At 40.7% G+C, this 21,079-nt stretch overlaps 1 protein-coding gene and 1 pseudogene across 2 annotated transcripts in view; both read left to right on the top strand.

The window, feature by feature from the left end:
• LOC309495688 (integrin alpha-M-like) overlaps nt 1-21,079 on the top strand; it is a 264,013-nt pseudogene that overhangs the window by 107,902 nt on the left and 135,032 nt on the right. The gene's annotated exons all lie outside the window — the stretch shown is intronic.
• On the top strand, nt 524-2,097 carry LOC309495705 (uncharacterized protein). The gene is made up of 5 exons (XM_082165518.1): nt 524-672; nt 749-850; nt 1,044-1,064; nt 1,145-1,255; nt 1,906-2,097. Exons 1-5 carry the CDS (start codon nt 550-552, stop codon nt 2,080-2,082), a joined length of 534 nt encoding a protein of 177 aa, XP_082021644.1. The 5' UTR covers nt 524-549; the 3' UTR covers nt 2,083-2,097.

The following is a 21,079-nucleotide window of genomic DNA, read 5'->3' as shown; positions in this document are numbered from 1 at the left end:
TCCAAATTGACAAAAAAATGAGCTCAATGTTAAAATTGACCGGAGTTCTCCTTTAAGCGTGCAGGGCAACCACCCAGTAGAGCATTACAATAATCTAGCCTTGATGTCATGAACGCTTGAACTAACTGCTCCGCATTTGTCACTGAGAGCATATGGCGTAATTTAGATACATTTTAAAGATGGAAGAATGCGGTTTTACAGATGCTAAAAAGTAGCTTAGTCAGTAGCTGAGTAACTGTGTCTAAAGTGCTGGAAAAGAGAGAGTCAGTAGTTTCTTTTGCAACATCGAGTTCTTCTAAGCTATCCGGGATGCTGAGGAGATGAAACTGATCAGGAAGATTATTTAAAAAGCAATATTCATTAAACATGTTTCGAACAACATGAGGCTGAATAAACAATGACAGAATGATAATTTTTGGGTGAACGATCCCTTTAAGATCCGATCTCAAGCAGTCACAGTAAACGCATCTTCTGTCTGCTGGATTTCATCTCTGTTTAGTTCAGTGTATTCTCTGGTTTATCAGTGTTTCAGTTCTCAGTGTTGTGTCGATGTTTCAGGACGGTCACTGCGGGAAGTTCGAGTGTGGTCAGTTTGATCTGCAGAAAGCTTCAGTAGTTCACTTCATCCTGACGGCAGACGCAGCTCTCCAGAACGTGAAGGAATACGAGAGCGTGAGTGACGAACACAGACAAACACCAGTTTAAGATGGAATGACTCTGAAATCAGACTCTGTTTCTTCTGCTGTAGAAATACTCCTTCCACGAGTTCAGAGAGGATTCTGTCTTGGACATCAGCGCCGAGCTCCACTACAACAGAAGCCGCTACAACCAGACGTCGACCGGCCTGAAGGTGATGAGTGAAAGAAATCTGTACCTTTGCCATAACTGATGTTGTGCTTGTGCTGATCAGCGCGTGATTGTCAGTGTTGGTCTGAACTCACACCACAGACCTGCAGGAGTCCATGACTGACGTCACTCTTACTGTATTACAGATACAGACACTGTTCCGTCATATTTCTAACTATTTCTTCTTCACTCTGCAGGACGACCCTCACACATCACAGGTATCTCACTCCTTCATCCATCATTTAAAGATGATCAACGTTTGTTCAGCTGGTGATGAGTTTCTCTCTGTTCCTCTCAGGTTCCAGTGAAGGCGGAGTTTGTCGTTCCACCCAGTCTAATGCTGATCGTGTGCACTGGTGCAGGGGGCGGGGTCTTCCTGCTCATTATCATATTGATCCTGCTGCTGAAGGTAAGAACCAATCAGATCACCTCACACCTGATGTCATCATTCACCTCTCAAAGGGCGCTTTCACACTGGCAGTTTAGTGCGGACCGGGGCACGGTTCGCATGAAAAATCGCTAATGTGAACGCTGTCATCGGACCCGGGTGCGCACTAGAGTACCGAACCCGAGACTATCTGGAGGAGGTGGTCTGAGCTCGGTTGCTCCCGAACCGTGGCGCGGTTCGCGTTAATGTGCAAGCAACACGGACTCGGGTGCGCGCTTGTTCAGGAAGTATAGTATCCCGCGCATGCGTATCACTGTCGATATCATTGTTTCCTCACACACGACAACCATGAGTGGCAGGGGAACGTTGTGGGACACTGAAGAGGTGATGTCTCTCACTATGTTGTGCATAATAGCACCAAAAAAACAGACAAATTACAGCTATGCTCAGTCGAGTTGTATTATCCATGCATTTTCCGTGTGCGTTTGCGATGACGTAAGATCACTGCAAACGCACCTGGGTTCGATACAACTAATTGAGTGTGAAACCAGACCAACGCTGCGGGGGGCGCTGGGAACTAGCGCACTCGGGTTCGGACCGCAGCAAACGAACCCAGTGGAAAAACGCCCAAAGTCTCAAGCCAATCTGTTCATCTGTGTGTTTGTGTGTAGTGCAGGTTTTTCAAACGAAAGCGTCCTGAAGAGTTAATGGAATACTTAGAGGATGAAGATCTAACTGAAGACCCTCTTTTCATGAACATGAATGCTAATGAAAACAGAGGAGTCAGTGAGAACGACAGCACAGAGGAAGGGAATCGCAGTCCTGAACCGCCAAACACTGACGAATAAAACCACAGTTTATTTTTAGTAAGCAAATGAAGGTGAAGATGTTTGTATGGAAGGATATGAATATTGTTAACAATCCTTAATTTTCTAGTTGTATGATAATGTTTTCTTGAGGATTATTGTGTGTTCAGTATGTTTAGTTTAATGATCTTCAGCTTGTGATGTAAAGCTGGTCCTCATCTTGTTATTCTAAGTATTGATATTTTTGGAAAAAAAGATAAATTAATATTCAATAATTTTACAAATAAATTAGTTTATAATATGTGATATTGGTGAGTCTGTTTATTGTTAGACTGATGTTTTTGAAACCAAGAATAAACAAATGCTTAGAAAAAATTTCTACAAACCTCACAACATTTGTTAGCCGGGAAGTTCTGTCTGGACTTGATCCGTTGTGGAGCAACTATGCTCGAACCAGAGCTGTTCGGACCAATCAAATGGTCAGGGCGGGCTTTATACGATGATGGACAGATGATCAACAGGAACATAATCATCCACGTCACCAAAGAGCGCTTGGGTTGAATTCGTTTACAACAAAGATGGCTGCCGCTGGAGAATTGAGATGTGTAGATTCCGCCATCCCGTCTGTTATAGAAGATATCGACAGCGCATTCATTCATTCAAAGAGGAACAGAGAACCGCGATCAAGGCATTTGTCGATCGGAAAGATGAATGATGAACATACGTCACTTACTCCGTTGCTCTGATTGGTTGTAGGTCTATCCAATTGAGCGCAGAGGCATTTTCTTTCCTGGTTCGGTTGAAACACGCCCCATAATCACAGCCCAATGGAGCAGATCAGACTCACATTCTGACTAGAATCTGAGTATGACGACGTGAGGCTAGACATTTGTTGTAACAACTGAATAAAAGAGCACAGTCTGCTACAATCCAAAAATCTGTGATAAACTGTTTCCCTCTGCAAACAAAAAGGACAATCTTCCCTTACATTGGGATTAAAAACAGAAATAAAAGCATTGCCAGCCACAATACCATGTAGGATTCTCCACTGTAAGTCTCCTACCCTTTTGGTCAACGGTGGTTTGTATATCGCTCTCCATACCGTTCTGACCTTATTGTCAAGCCCTAGATGAGCTCAGGAATCTGGAAAAAGAGGCAATGCAGGAAAAGACATCAACTGGTTGACAGTGTCCATTACAATACTCATTTAACAAGGATAATTTAGTCTTTTTAAGTTTGCACTTCCAAGTGTTGAGCAATTGATTTATGAACCTGATCGATCTAACACAGATCAACCACATGTCTCAGTGTAACAATCTCAGCCGCACAGAACCACTGCACCACGAAGGGTCCTGTTATGTGTTCTACGTTGAAGCGAGTGCCATGCACCACTGGCTCTTTCAACAGCCATGACAGGGACTCACAGCTTGCCACTCTCTTGAACAGTGAACAGTCCATGGAAAAACTTTGGGAGTTTTTTTAGCACTCAGGTCCATTAAAAACAAAGGCTCAGCAAGACCCAAATTCCCGCCTCGGATCACTATGGTTCTAGCTAAGGGTCTCCAGACAAGGTCTGCAGGCCCAACAAGGAGCCTCAGGAAAAACTGGAGTCGGAAAGCAGTGACTTAGACTTAGACTTAGACTTAGAAAACTTTAATGTCCTCAGAGAGGCAATTTGTTGTACAGTACAGACATATTGACACATAATCCACAACATAAACATTATCCACATGCACAATATCATAAATAAATAAAAACTACTTCACATTACTTCACATATATTCTCAAATCATACCCCTCCCCACACCTTATTTGATTGGGTTATTGCCATGGGAATGAATGAGTTTTTTGCTCGATTGGTTCTAACTTTGGGGTATCTATATCTACGACCTGAAGGGAGAGGCTTAAACTCCACTGAAAGTGGATGGGTTTTATCCATGCAAACCTTGTCTGCCTTCTGTGCCAATCTCATCAGGTATAGTTGGTACAGGTCTACCTGTTGTTTCCCAATGATTTTTCCACAGGTTTTAACAATCTTCCCCAATTTGTTCCTATGGGTGATTTTTGAATGTCCATACCAGCATACTATGCAGTATGAGAGAATACTCTCAATAAAGGACTTATAAAAAAGAGTCAACATTTTATTATCAACATTAAAATAATTAAGCTTTCTAAGAAAATACAAACGTTGTTGACCCTTTTTAAAAACAGCATCAGCACACTGATCCCAGGATAATTTGCTATCAATGATAAGACCAAGATACTTGTACTCCGTCACCATCTCTATCTCCTCTCCTTTTATTAGAGTCGGAGTGGGTGAGGGTGCCCCATGTCTAAAATCAAAAACCAACTCTTTAGTCTTAGATGCATTCAAATACAACTGGGAGGCTTTACACCAGTCAACAAATTCATGCAACACTAGACCATGTTCAGTTTCATCTCGCTCCAATAAACTAATCACAGCAGTATCATCTGCGAATTTAATTATATAACGTCCAGGGTAACTACTGCGACAACAGTGTTGACAACAGACAACAGTGCCCCTACTGGCAAGATGAATGAGGGTCTACACGTGATAAACGGTGCCACAGCATAGACACTAGGTTGTTGATCATCTAAAAGACATGTGTGGCAAGATCCATTTCCATTTTTTGAGACGTCCTTCAACTTTTTCTAAAACATTGTCCTAATTTTTACACACAAAAGTATAATCTCCAAGATAAACACCAAGATATTTAAAACCACCCTTGTTCCAGTTTTCTGCTTAACTCATCAATGATTGTTACAGCTTCACTTTTCCCCTGTTAATCTTAGCAGAGGACAATACACCAAGCACATTAATATTTTCTACAAGGGTGTCAATATCTTCTTGTTTTTTGACAATGACAACAACATCATCGGCGTAAGCAGATAATTTAAAAACTGTTTCACATCCAGGAAGGTTTACGCCCAAAAGAGATTGTCTTAATTTGTGCAGAAGAGGCTCTATGGCGAAGGAGTACAGCATGCCAGATAATGAACATCCTTGTCTGACCCCCCTCTGAACTTTAAAAGGAGCACTTAAACTACCGTTGATCTTTAAAATACTCTCAATGTCACTATGCAAGACTCCAATCATGTTTATAAGGCCAGAGCTGAACCCAAACACATCTAACGTTTGCCACAAATACTGATGTTCAACTCGATCAATTGAAATCAGACAAATTTCACAATCCAATGAATAGGAGAGGTCCAACACGAATTAGAAAACTCACAACTCACATGCTTTTTTCCACACACATGACAAATGACATTACAAATCGTGTTTAAAACTAGGCTCAAAATGAGTAAACGCCCTCTAAAACAGCTAACTGGATTGAAACATTTGCAAAAAGGCCTAAAACTATTGAGTAGGGCTATTGAAAGGTTCAAGAGTGTAGAAAACAGCGCCATCATGTGGCAGGTTACATTTACAGCAGCCATAACCCGTGTGCGCAGCTCAGCTGTTTATACATCAACCACAACAGCCTGACAGCGCTCATGTGTTCAGTCGTCTGATAATATAACTCACATAATAAAGTGTGGCAATAAATTATATGTAAATGATATGATGTCCTGTACCTGAGCCCAATCTGGGTGTTTGGGATGTGCACACCAGTTTTGTATTTTTGATTCTTCAATAAATTATATGTAACAACAACAACAATTATAATAATGCCAACAAAGTTGTTTAAGGCAAGTAAATTGTGCTCTAATTTTTTTGTGGTTTTTATACTGTTTATGTGGCAAAGTATATGATAATTTAAGTGCTGTGGGTTCTCCCTCGGACATCTGAAGGGGGGTATTTGGTGTAGTGTTATACACACATGAGTGTGGGTTTGTTTCATTGCCTTTGTAGTGTGGGACACTAGCGTGGGTGTAGTGAGTAATTACTTACGAGGTGGGTCAGGGATTCTTTCTCCTGTTAGTGTCTTCAATGGGCTTTATGCACAGCTGCACTACTTCCTGAACTTCAGGCAGGTCCTTTGTTTCCTGTCTGCCATTATTGGACAAACTGATTAATTCAGGTGGTCAGGCACACCTGGATTAATCAGTTTGTCCAATAATGGCAGACAGGAAACAAAGGACCTGCCTGAAGTTCAGGAAGTAGTGCAGCTGTGCATAAAGCCCATTAACCCCCAGTCTTTATTTATTTTTTAATCTATTTAAAATACCTTCTTTTTTTGTATTAACTTCTGTAGGTAATTAAGAGGTAAATGTCTGGAAGGTATTTATTAGTGAATGTGGTGTTTCTCAATGTGAAAAGATTTTATGTAATAAATTGTTTTTTAATTGTCAGAACAGTCTCAGTCCTCTTTGTGAAGAACGAACCCGTGTTGTCTGAGTATATCCGTGTCGGGTTGGCCTGGTGTATAGAGATGAGGAGGACTCAAATGCAGTTAATGTGAACTTCCTTGCTGCTGTGGTAGATTTTTCCCTAAACCTAACTATCTGGGGCGTCTCCAAATCGACACCCAACTGATCTTAATATCTGTGGCGTCTCCAAATCGACACCCAATACCTTTATACTCTAGCTCTTGCGTCTTCAGTCGACAACTGGCCGAGTTTCTAACTAACTTGTTCCCCTAAACTAGCTTCCTTCCTAAACTAGCTTCCTGCGCAGGAATAAATCGACAAACAGACTTCTGCAAATGTCCTTTAAATGCTTTAATCACGGCCAGGAGATCTTCCCGAGCAGTTCTCAGGGAATCTCTCCCAAGAAGCAAGGCCGGAGGATCTCAGACAAATTCCATTGAGAATCCCACCAGAAAACACGGATACAACAGTTTTTACAGAATCGAGAAAACAAATAAGACTAGCATGTCACCTTCAATATGATTGGTTCAATTGGTTCAAAAGCCCCAACCTTTTCCCTCTGTCACTGGCACAAGCAAACTCTGATTTTGTAATTACTTATCTCAAGGTTTAGAGAATTAGTCATCATCTAGTTTCACTTCCCCTTTCTGTTATTAATACACACATACTCAGTAACAAGTTTTTCCCCAAAGAGTTTGGACACATTAAAAGCATATGAATGTCGTTCCTGCAAGAAAAACAAATGTTAGTTGATTAATTAAAGTTGATTAATTAAAATCCATCACACTGCTTAGCTTGGCTCTTATCCCCACTCTGCCACATTAATTTAAATATAATATTCGCTATATATATATATATACAGTCGTGCCCAGAATGAATCATACCCCTGGTAAATATGATCAAAAATGACTGTAAAAAATAAATCTGCATCCTTTATCCTTTTGATCTTTTATTCAAAAAATTGGCAAAAATCTAACCTTTCATTGAAGTAAAAGAATTGAAAATGGGGGGGAAATCACATTATAAAATAAATGTTTTTCTCCAAAACATGTTGGCCACAATTATTCATACCCCTAGAATTTTTTTATGAATAAAATATCTCTGAAGTATATTCCCATTAATATTTACCTTTTTTAGCACACCAGGGGGACTAGGAACATGAAACTGTCCAGCTATGACTTCTTGTTTCACAGGAGTTTATATATGAGGAAACACAAAGGCCAAATTCCCTGAATCATCCATCACAATGAGTAAAACCAAAGAAAATAATTCTGAAGTGCATCAAAAGATTGTTGAGCTTCACAAAATAGAAAGTGGATGTAAGAAAATATCTAAAGAATTGAAAATCCCCATTTTGACCATCAGGGCAATAATTAAGAAGTTATAATCAACTAAAGATGTGACGAATCTGCCAGGAAGAGGACGTGTGTCTATATTGTCTTAATGGATGGTGAGGAGGAAAGTTTGAGTGGCCAAAGACTCTTCAAGGATCACAGATGGAGAATTGCAGAGATTAGTTGAGTCTTGGGGTCAGAAAGCCCATTAAAAAAAAAAATCAAACAACCCCTACATCCCCACATGTTGTTTGGGAGGGTTTCAAGAAAAATGCTCCTCGCTCATCCAAGAACAAACTCCAGCATATTCAGTTGTCAGACACGACTGGATCTTCAAACGGCACAGGGTTCTGTGGTCAGATGAGACTAAAAAAAGAGCTTTTTGGCAGCAAACACACTAGATGGGTTTGGTACACACTAGATGGGTTTGGTGCACACAAGGATACAAAGTACCCCATGTGTACAATTTAAAATACCATTGGATCTTATGTGTTGTGGGCCTATTTTTCTGCTGGAGGTCCTGGACTTCTTGTTCAGATACATGGCATTGTGGATTCTATCAAATATCAACAGATAAAAAATCAAAACCTGACGCCTTCTGCTAGAAATCTTATAATGGGCCGTGGTTGGATCTTCCATCAGGACAACGGTCCAAAACAAACATCAAAATCAACACAAAAATGTGTTAGGGAGCACAAAATGAAGCTTCTGCCATGACCGTCCCAGTTCCCTGACCTGAACCATATAGAAAATGAGTGGGGTGAACTGAAGAGAAGAAGCACAAACATGGATCTGGGAATCTGAAGGATCTGGAGAGATCCTGTATGGAGGAATGATCTCTGATCTCTGGTCAGGTGTTCTCCAAACTCATCAGGCATTATAGGAGAAGACTCAGAGCTGGTATCTTGGCAAAAGGAGATTGCAAAAAGGTATTTAATAAAAGGGTATGAATAATTGTGGCCAACGTGTTTTGGAGAAAAACATTTATTTTATAATGTGATTTCAATTCTTTTACTTCAATGTAAGGTTAGGATTTAGCAAAATTTTTTAATTAAAGATCAAAAGGATAAACAATGCAGATTTATTTTTTACAGCCATTTTTGATCATATTTACCAGGGGTATGATTAATTCTGGGCTCGACTGTATATATATTTATTACATGGCTTGGTTGAATTCTAATGTAGAGTGCGGTGTGTTATTTCTTGATATCAGATGCTGCTCAGTATAACACACCGTTGCCATGAGAAACAGAGCGTTGCTATGGACGCAGGATTCTAACCGTAGAGACGGAACGGACTATTTTCTTTAGCGGAAGCAATACAATCGTTTTTAAATCAATAAACTCCTTTTTAAATCAATATTTTGTGTCAAATTATTGATTTATTTGGTGGGTAGCCATGTATTAAGCGGGATAATGTAGAGCGAGGCGGTTGTTATAGCGAACACAACCCCTTCAGGATTCAGGCTGTGCTTCACCTCGGGGGTGTATTCGCTATAACAACCGCCTCGCTCTACAAAATATATTAGTAAATGGACGTGAACGCAGCTGTGGTCACCACATCTCTAGGACCATCAAAAGCTTTACATAACTCTAATCAAAGGTTTGCAACTGTTTTGCTTCTTGTAGTTCAACACTAGTGCTAGCACAATATTTACTGCTGGTGATTTGTAAATGCAAGTCTGCAGTTCACTATTTGATGCAAGATTAAAAGCCACCATAAAAATGTCCTTAAGGCAATCCTTTACAGTCTCAATGTATTTTTATTGTAAAATTAATGACAGATTTAAAAAAAAGAAAAGAAAACTAAAAAAACGAAATATATATTAACTTTTTACTTAAAATAAATTAACATCATCTCAAAACAATGAAAACATTTACATTTACATTTACATTTAGTCATTTAGCAGACGCCTTTCTCCAAAGCGACTTACAAATTAGGACAAAATTCAGCGAGTCATCATAAAGAGGCAAAAGCAACAACAACGCAAGAAGTGCTCAAAGTACGAAGTTCAGGTATTATTCAGAGTAGCATAAGCCTGATAAGTGATGTTACAAAGGGAAAGGAAAACTTTTTTTTTATTTTTTTTTATTTTTTTTATAAGGTTAAGTGCTCACGGAAGAGATTGGTTTTCAGCTGCCTTTTGAATGTTGTCAGGGATTCTGCATTCCGGATGAGGGTGGGGAGAGCGTTCCACCAGCATGGAACTGTGAATGAGAATGTTCTGGAAAGTGATTTTGTGGCTTTCTGTGATGGAACCACGAGACGTCGCTCGTTGACCGATCGTAGGTGTCTGGTAGGGATGTAGACTCGTAGGAGTGAGTGAAAGTAGGAGGGAGCTGAGCCTGTGATAGTTCTGTAAGCAAGCGTCAGTGCCTTGAACTTGATGCGAGCAGCGAGAGGTAGCCAGTGCAGAGAGATGAACAGAGGAGTGACGTGGGCCCTCTTGGGCTCGTTGAAGATAAGACGAGCTGCAGCATTCTGGATCATCTGTAGGGTTTTGGTTGCACATGCTGGAAGTCCAGCCAGAAGAGCATTGCAGTAGTCAAGCCTAGAGATGCCCAGGGCCTGGACGATGAGTTGTGTTGCATGCTCAGTTAGGAAAGGCCTGATTTTCCTGATGTTGTGCAGTGCAAACCTGCATGATCGAGCTGTCTTTGAAATGTGATCTGCGAAGGTTAGCTGGTCATCAAACGTTACTCCAAGATTTCTGACCGATCTTGATGGGGTGATTAATGATGACTCTAGCTGGATGGTGAAGTCGTGCTGTAGAGACGGATTGGCAGGGAGGACGAGAAGCTCAGTCTTTGCCAGGTTGAGCTGCAGGTGATGTTCCTTCATCCATGTGGAGATGTCCGCCAGACAGCTTGAGACCCGTGCAGCTACTGTGGGATCATCTGGTTGAAAGGAGAGGAAGAGCTGCGTGTCATCAGCATAGCAGTGGTAGGAAAAACCGTGTGCCTGTATGATGTGTCCCAGTGATGTGGTGTAGATGGAGAAGAGGAGGGGACCAAGAACTGAACCCTGGGGAACCCCTGTGGTCAGCTGATGTGCTCTGGATACCTCACCTCTCCATGCGACCTTGAAGGACCTACCTGTGAGATAGGACTCAAACCAGTGGAGTGAAGTTCCTGTGATGCCCAGTGATGAGAGGGTGGACATAAGGATCTGATGATTCACCGTGTCGAAGGCAGCAGACAGATCCAGGAGAATGAGGACTGAAGATTTGGAAGCAGCTTTTGCGATCCGTAGGGCTTCTGTGACTGACAGTAATGCAGTCTCAGTTGAATGTCCTTTCTTGAAGCCAGATTGGTTGACATCCAGCTGGTTGTTTAGAGACAAGAAGGATGTTAGTTGGTTGAAGACAGCTCTTTCAAGTGTCTTCGCAATGAATGGTAGGAGAGAGATAGGTCTGTAGTTGTCTACAAATGATGTGTTTAGCGTTGGTTTTTTGAGCAGTGGAGTAACCCGAGCCTGCTTGAATGCTGTAGGGAAGGTGCCAGTATGGAGGGATGAGTTGATGATGTGTGTGAGTGATGGTAGAAGTGTGGGAGAGATGGCTTGTAGAAGGTGTGAGGGGATGGGGTCAAGCGGGCAGGTGGTAGGGTGACTGGAGAGGAGAAGTGTAGATACTTCTTCCTCGGTTAGCGAAGAAAAGGAGGACAGAGGGATATTGGCTGTGGAGAGGGTCGGTCTGGGTTCCTGTGTGTGTGGAGCTGAGAATTGACTGCTGATAGCTGTTGTTTTCTTGGTGAAGAAGTGCGCAAAATCGTCGGCAGTTAAGGAGGAGGCGGGTGGTGGTGTAGGTGGACAGAGGAGAGAGTTGAATGTCTTGAAGAGTAGTCGTGTGTTGGAGGAGCTGTTGATCTTGTTGTGGAAGTATGAAGATTTTGCAGCATGAACATCGACAGAAAAGGAGGAGAGGAGAAATTGATACATACTCAGGTCAGATGCGTCTTTTGATTTGTGCCATTTCCTCTCCGCTGCCCTGAGTTCGGTCCGGGGTTCCCGAAGAACCTCAGATAACCAGGGGTTAGAGGGAGTAGCGCGTGCTGGCCTGGAGGAGAGGGGGCAGATAATGTCTAGAGAAGAGATTAGAGTGGAGCATAAGGTGTCCGTTGCGGTATTCACATCCAGAGATGAGAATTGTGAGGGTGGGGGAAGAGAGGATGACACGGCAGAGGAAAGATGGGAGGGGGAAAGTGAGCGCAGGTTTCGTCTGAAAGTGACTGGTGGTGGGGGTGGTGGTGCAGGGGTAGAGAGTTGTAGACTGAAAGTAATGAGGAAATGATCTGAAACGTGGAGAGGTGTCACCAGGATGTTTTCTGTGGTGCAGTTGCGTGTGTAAACCAGGTCCAGTTGGTTGCCTGATTTGTGAGTACCTGTGGTGATGAGTCGTTTGAGATCGAAAGAGGCTAGGAGTGAGGTGAAGTCTGTTGCATGTGGCTTTTCGAGATGAATGTTGAAGTCACCGAAGACTAGAAGTGGGGTGCCGTCCTCAGGGAAAGTGGACAGCAGCACATCCAGCTCATCTACAAAGTTACCCAGCTGACCTGGGGGGCGATAAATGACTACAATATGGATTTTAATGGGAGTTGTAAGTGTAATAGCATGATATTCAAATGAGTTGTTGTTGCATAGAGAAGAGAGCGTGGAGTATTTGCAATTGTTAGAAACGAGAAGCCCTGTACCCCCACCTCTCCCAGACTGGCGCGGGGAGTGGGAGAAGGAGAAATTGCTAGAGAGAGCAGCAGGGGTTGCTGAGTCTTCTGGACGGATCCAGGTCTCAGTCAGCCCCAAGATACTAAGAGTAGAATGAGATGCAAAGGCTGGAATGAAGTCAGCTTTATTGACTGCTGACTGACAATTCCATAGACCCACGGAAAGAGAGAGAGGAGTGTGTGAGGATGTGAGGATGGGACGCAGATTGGCAGTATTGCGCTGTCTATTGCGCGTGATGAAAGGACGTTGCCGAGAGATAACAGGAATGTATTGAAAGCACATGTTGATGAAGGTGAACAATAAGATAAGTAGAGGGAAAAAGAAGGGAAGAGGAGATACGTAAGTGCCTTTCTGGTGTCCTTGCTCGGTGGAGTCGCGCAGGTAGAGTCGCTGGTCTTTACCCGAGTCGGTCTTCACACGAGGAGGCTGAACACGAGAGCTGAATGCTTCCGCTGACGCTTCCGCGGCAGCGTGCAAATTACACAGATATACAGATAATGCTCTCACCGCTTGAGTGAGTACAGCTGTTTCGTTCGGGCAATTACGTCAATAACGGCAAAATGTGTCAAATCTAAAGTGCTAGGAGCAACGGCTTAAGTTACGTGCAAATTAGGTTGCTATAAACAGTTACATGTGTTTCGTTCGCGGCTATTTCTCTAAAGTGCCAATGCGTCTAACTGAAATACAGGATTATGTCAAATTAAAATTACAAAAGAACAAGAAAATCGAAGATGGCCTTACCTTGACTAAAATACAGCACTGAAAAATCAGGAGAACAAGGTATTCTAGGGAAAACCACTTGCGAGCTGCGTGCCTCTAGTATGCTGCCCGCTGGTCCTATTGAAGTGATCTGAAAGCCCTTCTATTTATATCTATCAATTCTCACAGATGCTGTTTCGTTCGGGCAATTAAGTCAATAACGGCAAAATGTGTCAAATCTAAAGTGCTAGGAGCAACGGCTTAAGTTACGTGCAAATTAGGTTGCTATAAACAGTTACATGTGTTTCGTTCGCGGCTATTTCTCTAAAGTGCCAATGCGTCTAACTGAAATACAGGATTATGTCAAATTAAAATTACAAAAGAACAAGAAAATCGAAGATGGCCTTACCTTGACTAAAATACAGCACTGAAAAATCAGGAGAACAAGGTATTCTAGAGAAAACCACTTGCGAGCTGCGTGCCTCTAGTATGCTGCCCGCTGGTCCTATTGAAGTGATCTGAAAGCCCTTCTATTTATATCTATCAATTCTCACAGATGCTGTTTCGTTCGGGCAATTAAGTCAATAACGGCAAAATGTGTCAAATCTAAAGTGCTAGGAGCAACGGCTTAAGTTACGTGCAAATTAGGTTGCTATAAACAGTTACATGTGTTTCGTTCGCGGCTATTTCTCTAAAGTGCCAATGCGTCTAACTGAAATACAGGATTATGTCAAATTAAAATTACAAAAGAACAAGAAAATCGAAGATGGCCTTACCTTGACTAAAATACAGCACTGAAAAATCAGGAGAACAAGGTATTCTAGAGAAAACCACTTGCGAGCTGCGTGCCTCTAGTATGCTGCCCGCTGGTCCTATTGAAGTGATCTGAAAGCCCTTCTATTTATATCTATCAATTCTCACAGATGCTGTTTCGTTCGGGCAATTAAGTCAATAACGGCAAAATGTGTCAAATCTAAAGTGCTAGGAGCAACGGCTTAAGTTACGTGCAAATTAGGTTGCTATAAACAGTTACATGTGTTTCGTTCGCGGCTATTTCTCTAAAGTGCCAATGCGTCTAACTGAAATACAGGATTATGTCAAATTAAAATTACAAAAGAACAAGAAAATCGAAGATGGCCTTACCTTGACTAAAATACAGCACTGAAAAATCAGGAGAACAAGGTATTCTAGAGAAAACCACTTGCGAGCTGCGTGCCTCTAGTATGCTGCCCGCTGGTCCAACAGCAGATTTTTGAACATAACTGCACATATATGCCAACAACAAAATAAAGTTGACGTGTAAAAGGGAATTTCCACACCAGGGTTATTATAGTGCTACAAAACAGATCCAGTGATCACTAAATCAATAGGTTTTGAGGTTTGGAATGATGGGAATAATAAAGTCCGTATCTATAGATACGTATCTATAGACTTTATGTTTCTAAATGAAACCTGGCTAGAAGACAGCTGCAGTGCAACAATCCTCAATGAAACAGCCCCTCCTAACTTTACTTTTATGAGTGTCTGCAGAGCTGTTAAGAGAGGTGGGGGTCTAGCTGCTCTTTTTAAAGATATCTATCAATGTAAGCAAATATCATTTGGGAATTACCCGTCTTTCGAATATCTGGGTACTGTGTTAAAAGGTGCTCCTCGCATTTTACTTATCATTATTTACAGGCCTCCAAAATACTCTCCAGCCTTTGCTGAGGACTTTACAGAACTGTTATCAACAATTACCTCAGAGTTTGACTGTTTTGCCATTGCTGGAGATTTTAACATTCACATAGATAATGCAGAAAATAATATGGCAAAAGAAATCAAAACTGTTTTAAAAACTTTTGATCTGACTCAGCATGTACATGGACCCACACACAATCATGGACACACTCTAGATTTACTTATCAGTAAGGGTCTAAACATTTCATCGATTTTTATTAAGGATGTAGCACTGTCTGATCATTTCTGTATTTTCTTTGATATATTGATCTCTCCTGCCACTGAAGCTGGATCTGTGTCTGTCAAGAAGAGATGCTTAAATGAGAACACTAGTGTACTATTTATGAAGGCCATATCCTTAACACCAAGCATATCTGCTGACTCTGTTGATTTTCTCCTTGATTCTTTTAACTCAAAAGTTAAAAATATAATTGATGATATTGCTCCTGTTAAAGTCAGGAAGAAGAGTGGCAGACAAAAAGCACCTTGGAGAAACTCAACAGCAGTGCAACATATGAAAAGACAATGCAGAAAAGCAGAACGCATGTGGCGGAAGACAAAACTTGTAGTCCATTATAACATCTACAAAGACAGCCTGCATGCTTTCAATATGGAACTAGGCAAAGCTAGACAGACTTTCTTCTCAAATATTATAAACAGCAATTTAAACAACACACGCACTCTTTTTGCTACTGTAGAGAGACTGACAAACCCCCCAAGCCAGATTCCTAGTGAAATGCTCTCAAACAGCAAGTGCAGTGAGTTTGCTTCTTTCTTCTCTGAGAAAATCAATAATATCAGAAAGGTGATCAGCACATCCTTGAGTTGTGCTGGGGTCAGACAGATCAGACCACCTGAAAAAGTAGTAACTATGTCTGACTTCAAAGAAATTGATGGCAAAATTTTGGAAGAAACCGTACAACACCTTAAAACATCAACATGCGCCCTTGACACACTTCCCACATCTTTCTTCAAAATTGTGCTAAACAGTTTAGAAGCAGATCTTCTAGAAGTGGTAAATGCCTCACTTCTCTCTGGGAGTTTTCCAAACTCCCTGAAAACTGCAGTTGTCAAGCCCCTCCTGAAAAAGAGCAATCTGGATAAGACCATATTAAGCAACTATAGACCGATCTCAAATCTTCCTTTCATAGGCAAGATCATTGAAAAAGTTGTCTTCAATCAGCTGAACAAATTCTTAAGCTCGAATGGATACTTTGACAATTTTCAATCTGGTTTCCGACCGCACCACAGCACAGAGACAGCGCTCATAAAGATAATAAACGATATTCGCTTAAATACTGATTCAGGCAAATTATCAGTGCTGGTACTACTCGACCTCAGTGCTGCATTTGACACTGTCGATCATAACATACTTCTTGACAGGCTGGAAAACTGGGTGGGGCTTTCTGGGATAGTCCTAAAATGGTTCAGGTCATACTTAGATGGGAGAGGTTATTATGTGAGTATAGGAGACCATAAGTCTGAGTGGACATCCATGACATGCGGAGTCCCTCAAGGCTCAATTCTTGCGCCACTCCTGTTCAACCTGTATATGCTCCCAATGAGCCAAATAATGAGAAAGAACCAAATTGCTTACCACAGCTATGCAGACGACACACAGCTGTACTTAGCCCTATCGCCTAACGATTACAGCCCCATTGACTCCCTGTGCCGATGCATTGGCGAAGTCAACAGTTGGATGTGTCAAAACTTTCTTCAATTAAACAAAGACAAAACTGAAGTTATTGCGTTTGGAAACAAAGATGAAGTTCTCAAAGTGAACGCATACCTTCACTCTAGGGGTCAAACAACTAAACATCAAGTCAGGAATCTTGGTGTGACACTAGAGTCAGACCTTAGTTTCAGTAGTCATGTCAAAGCAATAACTAAATCAGCATACTATCATCTGAAAAATATTGCAAGAATTAGATGCTTTGTTTCCAGACAAGACTTAGAGAAACTTGTGCATGCTTTCATCACCAGCAGGGTGGATTATTGTAATGGACTCCTCACTGGCCTTCCCAAAAAGACCATAAGACAGTTGCAGCTCATACAGAACGCTGCCGCCAGGATTCTGAGCAGAACCAGAAAATATGAACATATCACACCAGTCCTCAGGTCTTTACACTGGCTCCCAGTTAGATTTAGGATTGATTTTAAAGTATTATTACTGGTATATAAATCATTCAATGGCCTAGGACCTCAATACATTGCAGATATGCTCACTGAATATAAACCCAACAGATCACTCAGATCATTAGGATCATATCAGCTAGAAATACCAAGGGTTCACTCTAAACATGGTGAGTCTGCTTTTAGCTATTATGCCAGCCACAGCTGGAACCAGCTTCCAGAAGAGATCAGATGTGCTCCTACTGTAGTCACATTCAAATCCAGACTCAAAACACTTCTGTTTAGCTGTGCATTTACTGAATGAGCACTGTGCCACTGTTCGTCCGACTGTTTGTACTGTACTGTATTTTACTCTATTTTTCTAAACTGTTTTAATTATTCTTATTTCTTTTAATTATTTTAATTTCTCCTATGTCAGCAGGGCATTTAGCCCGAAACTGTAAATGCCCACTCAGAAGGTGATAATGTGAAAGTGATTAATGTGGATTTGAAAGTAGAATAGTATTTAAATGACGATATTAAAGTTTTCGTCTGAGAAAGAATGTGAACGCAGTGCTAAAGTGCTAAAGAAAGTGAAAAGAACGTGTGAGTAAATGAGGGAGAAAAGAAAGTTAAAGGAAAGTTGATAGATGGAAGTCGTAAGAAGATTGAAGGTTAAAAGAAGGTTGAAAGATTTAAGTCTTAGGGGAATCCTTTGAAAGAAAGATCTATAATAAATATTCTTTTTTATTTTTTAAAAGTACTGTATTTTATTTTATTTTTCTAAACTGTTTTAATTATTCTTATTTCTTTTCATTATTTTAATTTCTTCTATGTAAAGCACTTTGAATTGCCATTGTGTATGAAATGTGCTATATAAATAAACTTGCCTTGCCTTGCCTTGCCTAGATGTCATTTAACGGCCAAAATTCAGTCTAAATGAACACATCAAACTGGATTTTTTTTTTTTTTTTTTGATCAAAGTCTTTTTATTGTATTTTTACATACAACAAACAACAGACACATAACAACCCAGAACCCACCCACCCACATCGCACCACTAGTGTAAAGGCAAAAAAAAAAAAAAAAAAACAAACCCAGGGGGATGCATCAAAATCACAGCATACAGAAGAAGATGCATCAAGTCACAGCATACATATTGGCATATTATGTAGATAACCAAAAAAAAAAAAAAAAGGGGGGAGGAAAACAACAATCACATCATACAATGTCATTAGAGTCCATATTACTGAATTTAATGTTATTACCCTGCAAATTATAACGAATTTGCTCAAGTGTTAAATAGTGCATAACATCGTTAATCCAGTGTTTAAATAAAGGTGGAGACTTATCCTTCCATTTCAATAAAATAATGCGTCTGGCCAAGAGAGTTACAAATGCTATCACTGTTTTATCCCATTTGCCTATGCCAAGTTCTTGTGGTACTACTCCAAAAATGGCAATGATCGGTGATGGGTCAATATGAGTATGCAATACTCTAGAAAGAAAAGCAAAAATCAACTCCCAAAACTCAGACAGTTTAGGACAGCTCCAGAACATAATGTGACAGAGTGCCTGGCTCTGTATTACACCGATCACACTCTGGGTCAATATCTGGTGCAATTCTAGCCAACTTTGCTTTTGACCAGTGTAAACGATGAGTAACTTTAAACTGGATAATGGTATGTCGTAGGCAGATAGAAGATGAGTGTATGTTATTGAGAACGGCCTGCCATAGCTCATCTGATATCTCTGTATCCAGTTCTTCCTCCCACTGATGTTTTAATGTTGTTAATGGTTTCATATTGTCCATGCTGAGTATAGAGTATAACCTACCAACAACCTCCCCAGGCCAAAGGGGCATCTTGGGGTATTTTGTCTAAAAGGGAATCTGGTGATATCAAAGGAAAAGATGGAACATTTGCGGAAACAAAACTGCACAGTTGTAAATATCTAAAAAAATGTGAGTTAGGAATATCAAAATGTGTTCTCAAATGTTCAAAACTTGCAAAGGTGCCAGCTATATATACGTCTTTGACTGTTTTCAGTCCCTTTTCAGTCCATATTTTAAAAGCATCATCAGTTATGGAGGGAGCAAACATGTTATTTCCCACCAAAGGGGTATCTATGGACATCTCAGTTAAAGAAAAAGCCCGTCTGAACTGTATCCATATCTTGAGGGAGTGCCTCACCACTGGATTTATGCAGTATGTTGATATGGATTCTGGAAAGGGTATTTTGGAGCAGGCTAGTGCATGTAAAGATGTTTGTGTGCAGGATGCACGCTCAAGCTCTAGCCACTTGGGACCTGGGTCTTCAACTCTAGAAAAATGAATCCAGTGCATTATGTTTTTAATGTTGGCAGACCAACAGTAGTACTGAAAATTGGGTAGGGAAAGCCCACCATGTAATCGGTGACGTTGCAGAATTTCCCTACGTATACGCGGGTTTTTACCATTCCAAATAAAACCGGACAAAAGTTTATCTATATTTATGAAAAAAGATTTTGTTAAGAAGATGGGGATACACTGGAAAAGAAACAAAAAACGGGGCATAATATTCATTTTGATAACATTTATTCTCCCCCCTAGCGACAAGGGAAGGAGATTCCAGTGATCTAAATCTTTTTTTAAACAATTTAAAAGTGGAGGGAAATTGGCTTCATAAAGATCTTTAAACTTACGGGTTATCCAAATGCCTAAATATTTAAATTTGTTAGTGCATATTTTAACTTGCAGGGACTGGATTGTAGTGAGCTGGTAATTAGGGTCAATACACATAAGCTCACTTTTCTGCACATTGATTTTATATCCTGATATCTTGCCAAAGGAATTTAACAAATCAAACATCTTTGGCAAACAGGTCACGGGGTCAGTCATATATACTAACATGTCATCAGCATATAACGACACTTTATGCTCAGCCCCTCCTCTCATTATGCCCTTAATATCAGCGCTGTTACGCATTGCTATAGCTAGTGGTTCTATTGTTAGGGCGAATAGAAGGGGTGACAAGGGACAGCCCTGTCTAGTGCCACGCTGTAGATAAAAAAAAAAAACAGACAAGTTGTTATTAGTCCGAACAGCTGCCATAGGTAGAGAATAAAGTGTCTCAATCCAATGTATAAATTTTGGTCCAAAACCAAAGCATTTCAATGTATAAAATAGGTAATCCCACTCCACCCTATCAAAGGCTTTTTCTGCATCTAGGGATATTAATACCTCTTTGCCTTTGGGTGGAGTGGGATCATAAAGAACATTAAGTAATCTACGTATATTAGAAGATATTTGTCTATGTTTAATAAATCCTGTCTGATCATCTGAGATCAATGAAGGAAGTACTTTTTCCAGTCGTAGGACTAGCATTTTAGCAAGTATTTTACTGTCAACATTTAACAGAGAAATGGGACGATATGAGCCGCATTCTACTGGGTTTTTCTCTTTTTTAAGAATAAGGGATATAACAGCCTGACGCATAGTAGGAGGGAGTGAGCCAGATGTAGATGATTCTTTATATGTAGAGAGCAACAGAGGGGCTAATTCTCTAGCGAATTTTTTAAAGAATTCACTAGGAAATCCATCTGGTCCTGGACATTTACCGTTTTGCATAGATTTAACAGCAGAATGAAATTCTTCCTCTGTGAATGCTTTTTCCAGTTCAAAAGCCATTCGGTCACCCACTAAGGGGATTTCTAAATTATCAAAAAAAGACTTGAACAGGTATTCATCTTTATGTGACTCTGAAGTGTATAGTTTTGAATAAAACTGATGAAATACCTGGTTAATTTTAGAGTGATTTATATGTTTGGTGCCAAACTCATCTGTTATTTCAGATATAGACTGAGCTGCAGCTTTTTGGCGCAGTTGGTGTGCAAGGATTCTGCCTATCTTCTCTCCAGGTTCTGTGCTGTGTCCTATTGAGGAGGTTTGATATATGTTTGGTTGAAAGGAGATTGAATTCTGTCTGAAGTATCAATCTTTGCTTATATAAATCTGATGATGGGGCTTGCGCAAGTGTTGTGTCTATATGTAAATATATCATCAGTTAGTGTCTTGAGCCGTGCCATTTCACTCTTTTTCTTTTGGGCGCAATATGAGATCATTTGTCCCCTTAAATACGCT

The sequence above is a fragment of the Leuciscus leuciscus genome, assembly GCF_965113295.1.
Source record: "Leuciscus leuciscus genome assembly, chromosome: 3".
Taxonomy (NCBI): Eukaryota; Metazoa; Chordata; class Actinopteri; order Cypriniformes; family Leuciscidae; genus Leuciscus; species Leuciscus leuciscus.
Note: the sequence above shows the minus strand (reverse complement) of the source record. Positions and strands in the feature narration are given on the sequence as shown.